We start from the raw sequence: 5102 nt of genomic DNA, 5'->3' as shown, positions 1-5102 counted from the left end.
ATGGCCCTATACTTTGCAGTAATACTTTTTAATACTTTGCAGTATTAAAGAATAAAAGGTGATATCGTGCAAACATACGAGGACTTGACAAGGTAGATGCTGAAGGGCAATTTTTCCCTTGGCAGGAATGCTTGGGATTAGGGCACAGTCCTGGAATAAGGTGATGGCTATTTCAGACTGAAATGAGATTTCCTCACTTAGAAGGTTATGAATGTTTGGAATTCTGTACCCAAGCTGTGAACGTTCATTCATTCGTTATATTCACAGCCGAGATAAACACATTTTTGGACTCTAGGAAAATCACAGAATATGATGGATGGAATTCGAAAGGGAGTTAAGGCCAAGGAAAAACTATGGATCATCCTGAATGATGAAGCAGACTCAAAGAACCACACGTCGTGTTCCTGTTTCTTAAGTATGAAAGTTTTCAGTAATTCAAACTAATCTGCATATGGTTAGCACTGATTTATAAGAAACATTATACATGGAACTTTAGGATGTAGGAATTAACACATGCTTCATTAAAAAAAACTAATTCTAAAAAACCCAATCAACCTCTTGAAGAGTAAATTCTGATGAAGAGTTCACTTGATTTCTCTTTCGGAATCTGATCTGCACTTCTGACAATCTCTGCTTTCCATCACAATTTTGTAATTGTTCTTTAAGTTCTCCCTACCCATTTCTTGTGGTGTAACACTCCTGTTTTGTTCAGGTTGACAGAAGTGGAAATTTCACTTGAATAGCCTTTTAACATCCTCTGTGCAGCAGGCAGCACTGACAGATATGGGAGAGCCATATGGTCAAATGGTCTCCTTCTGCTCTGTAAATCTTATGTGCTTCTGCACACTGTAATCCTGATGCTCGGATTCATGAAGCATTCAGCAAAGAACCCCAATATAATGCCAGTATATAAAAAGAAAAATCTGTGTTAAGGTAGCACCATTTAGATCAGGGCACCCTGATGGTTCAGTACCAATGGGGTACAGGATTTTTTTGTAGTGTATTCACTGTTGCAATGCAAGGCAAACAGCAATGAGATATGGCAACAGATATTCCATTTTAATGGTGTTGTCTGAAGGATAAATGTTAGCCAAGAAAGCTCTGCAGCTATTCTTTAAATAATGTTCCTGGATCTTTGACAACCACTGAAAGGACCGATAGGCCAAGCTTCAACATCTCTGACCTCCTACAGTGCACAATGAAGTGTTAGCTTAGATTATTTTCTCTAAATCTCAGGAATGGTCTAAAAACAATTACTTCTGACAAGAGCTCTACCTTATTTACAATGCACCAGATTTAGAGATTTCTACTCCAAAGTAGAGCTACAAGCTACAGCACAGCTACATGCAGTGGGCACAGAATATGCAGTATGCATATTTGACATAGTGGTACTGTACTTGTAATTGATGTAGTAAGCAGATGAACAACCTTATTATATGTAATCCTGGAGGATTTTTCTTCAAGTCCATTTTGATTCATCAGTTCACTAACACTGACATTTTCTACTTCATAGGAATAGTAAAACGTACAGCTATTAAGTTAAAGTTAGTGGTTACCGTAAATAGTATTTTGCTGTTTTGTCCATTAGCGACTTGAAGTTATTTAATGCACAAAGTCAAACAGGAGAAGACACATTCACTGCAAACACCAGTGCATCCTTGAGCAAATGTGAGATTTATCACAGAACACTCCCTTTGACAGGTATGGGGAGATCCATTATATTTGCAAAACAATTAGCGTTATGAGTTTAGAAAAGTTTTGCATTCATTATGTAAACACTACACCTACATTTGCTAGAGATTGGAAAGGGCAGTTTGCAAACAATCCAATTACCCAAAACAATGCTGTTAATACTGCAATTTGCTAGGTCCACTGCATTAGAAAGTTATGCTGTTCACAAGCAGGAGCAGGTATCACACGCAAATTTCCTGGGTAAACACCTACATATGAGGTGGTGCAAGTTCTGACCTAATTGTGTTCTGGCCTGAAAGTGCAGTGGGCAGCTTAAGCTCCATTTGATGACTCAAATCCACCTGCCTGATCCTGGCACCTCTCAGGACAATGGCATATGCCAGTCCTCCTCACGCTTTGATGACAATAGACGAGACAGGCTGCCCATGAGCTCCATCCAGATAAACAGCCAGCAGCAGCTCCTCAATACGCCCCAGCCGCCAATGGGTTGACAGCCACTTCAGTCCTATGGCCCCTTCAGTACAGCAGGTGGTGCCACTCATCACCTGTCAGCCTGGCCCTCAGGTTGTACAAAGCAGTAGTAACCAATGACTGAGATCGGAAGTGATAGCCTATCATCAAGATGAATCAGGATGTAAATAACAAGCACTATATCCATTTGCTTCTACTGTACATGTCTTTATTACTGTACATTTTGCACTGGTCACTCGTGAATAACAAAGTCATTTCAGAACAGGAACATTTAACTGGCGTGAACATATATACTCCGGTCATAAATATTGTCACAGTGCTTTTTGGGCATTGAGGGCTGCTCAGCAGTCATGTACTAAGGTTGATAGTGGTTTCAAGGAAGTTAACTTGCTTGGTATTTGACACAGGAAGAGAAAACTGCTACATCATCAATGGCTGAACTCCTCCTGCACAATCCGATTTTGAATGGCCCTCGCAGCAATCAGAGATGAATCCTCCAACTGTTCATCCTCCTCAAACGGGGGGGCCTGCAACTCCCTTTCCTCAGGCAGCAGCGGCTCCTCATCATCTATGTTAAATAGGTGGCCTTCCTGCAGCGCAAAGTTGTGCAGCACACAGCATGCTATGACAATTCGTGCCACCCTTTGGGGTGTGTACTGCAGAGCTCCACTGGATCTATCCAGGCAGCGAAACCTGCTTTTTAACAGTCTTATGGTCCTCTCCACCACAGCCCGCGTTGCGGCCTGTGCTTTGTTGTACGCTTCCTCGGCCTGGGTTTTCGGTTGGCTGAGTGGAGGCATGAGCCATGTTTGTAGTGCGTATGCCTGGTCTCCAAGAAGCCATCCTTGAACGTGGTTATCTTCATGGAAGAGGTCAGGGAGAGTTGAGTGCTGTACAATTACAGCATCATGACAGCTTCCTGCATGCTTAGCATTTACATACAGGATCTTCTGGTGAGCATCGCAGACAATTTGAACATTTAATGAGTGGAATCCTTTCCTATTCACAAATATAAGTGGCTGTTCTGCTGGTGCCTTCAGTGCTACATGGGTGCCACCTATGGCACCTTGAACTTTGGGAAATCCGGCAATGTAACAGAATTCCTTCGCTCGTTCCCTCTGTTGCCTCGGTGTGATGCCAAAGTTGATGAATCCTGGAGCTCTGTTAAAGAGCACATCCGTGACCTGTTGAATAGCTGCCCTCACCGCTCCTTGGCTGATATTGCACATGTTCCCTGTGGCACCTTGAAAGGATCCAGTGCCAAAAAAATTCAGAGCGGTGGTCACTTTCATTTCAACAGACAAGGCTGTCCTGGCAGTGGAATGCGGCTGAAGATCTTCACGAAGGAGTTCACACAGATTGGCAATGGCACCCTTAGATAATCGCACCCGCCGAATGCAGAGATCCTCCGACAGGTCCTCAAAGGACCTGCGTTGCCTGTAGATACGCTGAGGTGGATAGTACCTGGTTGGGTGATGTCTTTTGCCATGCTGCCGTATCCTCTTGGCCTCCATTCGCTGCTGCTCCTCCTCCTCCTCATCTTCCACAATAATTGTGTAGAGAGGAATGCCCATGGGGAATGCCATAGTGTCCTATGTCTCTTGTTGGGTGATAGTGGGAGTGGGTTACAAGATGTAAGGGTGATGATGATGATGGTGAGACTGTTGCACTCAGTGGGGTGATGAGGGGAGAGATGCTCAAGTGCAAAGTCTCAGTGAACAAGCCTGTGCAGAGGTGGGAAGGGAATTTGCTCCTTGTGGAGCCAGAAGCAGCAAACTTTGAGGAGATTGTTTGTAAGGGGAGGAGGAGGAGGAGGAGGAGGGGAATCCTCAAACCTTCCAATTGCCTCACATCCGCCTGCGATCACGTGAGCGCAGGAAGTTTCCCAGAGTGCATCAGCGGCGTTACATCAGGAAATTCCCAGACGCAACAGCGGCGGCGGAGCCTCGGCCGTAAAGCGCGGTCCCGGACACGGCTCCTCTCATCCGGGTCGGACGCCAACCTCCGACCCCGCGCCTTCCCGCCGCGTATTTCTCCGTCCTCTCTCGTGCAAATTTTCGGCGTAACGGCGGGAACACGGCTCCGGGCAGCTTGGCCCCGCCCCCCCACACCACGACGACGGGACCACGCCCACTCCGGGGTCCGGAAACACCTAACTACGCCTGCGTCACTGCGGATCCCGACCCGCTCCATTCTTGCGGGGAGACCCCGCCCCTTTTCCCAGCGCGGATGCACGCAACTGCGACTGCGCCGCTGCCAAGTTCCCTCACCCGGAACCTGAGGCCCCGCCCCTCTCGCTGGCGTGATGCGCCTGCGCCGCTCTATTTCCCCGCCCCCCCTTCTCCATGGAGACTCCTAAGCTACGCATGCGTGGTTCTTGCTGCGCCTCCTCCTGGAATGTTCTGGATCAGAATCGGCGGCGTCGAGCGGTCGGTGACAGGGAGGTTTATTGTGTCGGTCTGTGTGCTCCCCTGGGTCCCTTCTTTCACTGAAAACATTCGCAGGCGTTCCCGGTGTTGAGTTATTTGGAGGTGGTTGCTCTCCCTCCCCGGTGTCAGTGTCCGGGCGGTGAGCTGCAGGGTCCCGGAGCGGCCGCAGCTCCACTTACCCGCCGGCTCCCCGAGAGCTGCCCGCTGTGCTCCGAGCTCTGACGGCGCTACAACACCTCCACACAGCCAGTCGCCTGAGTCGGGAATTGAACCCGGGTCTCAGGCGCTGTGAGGCAGCAGTGCTAACCACCGTGCCGCCCACTCTTCACCCGCCTTGTTGAACAGAGCAGATACGATGGGCGGAATGGCCACCCTCCATGCGATAAACACCTGAGTCTGTACTGGGGGGGGGTGCTAAGCTTTCTCTCTCTCCCCCCCCTAACATAGCTGTTCCTGTCAGATATCCAGCACTGATATGCAAGTGCTGGTCTTGGACTGGGTTGGACACGG

At 47.9% G+C, this 5102-nt stretch overlaps 1 protein-coding gene across 1 annotated transcript; it reads right to left on the bottom strand.

The window, feature by feature from the left end:
- Positions 1-2591: 2591 nt before the first annotated feature.
- LOC132823590 (putative nuclease HARBI1) lies at positions 2592-3749 on the bottom strand. Its single transcript, XM_060837508.1, has one exon. The coding sequence runs from the start codon at positions 3747-3749 to the stop codon at positions 2592-2594; it is 1158 nt and encodes a 385-aa protein (XP_060693491.1).
- Positions 3750-5102: the final 1353 nt, after the last annotated feature.

Source organism: Hemiscyllium ocellatum, chromosome 17, assembly GCF_020745735.1.
Source record: "Hemiscyllium ocellatum isolate sHemOce1 chromosome 17, sHemOce1.pat.X.cur, whole genome shotgun sequence".
In the NCBI taxonomy this organism is placed as follows: Eukaryota; Metazoa; Chordata; class Chondrichthyes; order Orectolobiformes; family Hemiscylliidae; genus Hemiscyllium; species Hemiscyllium ocellatum.
This window is presented reverse-complemented; position numbering and strand designations above follow the sequence as displayed.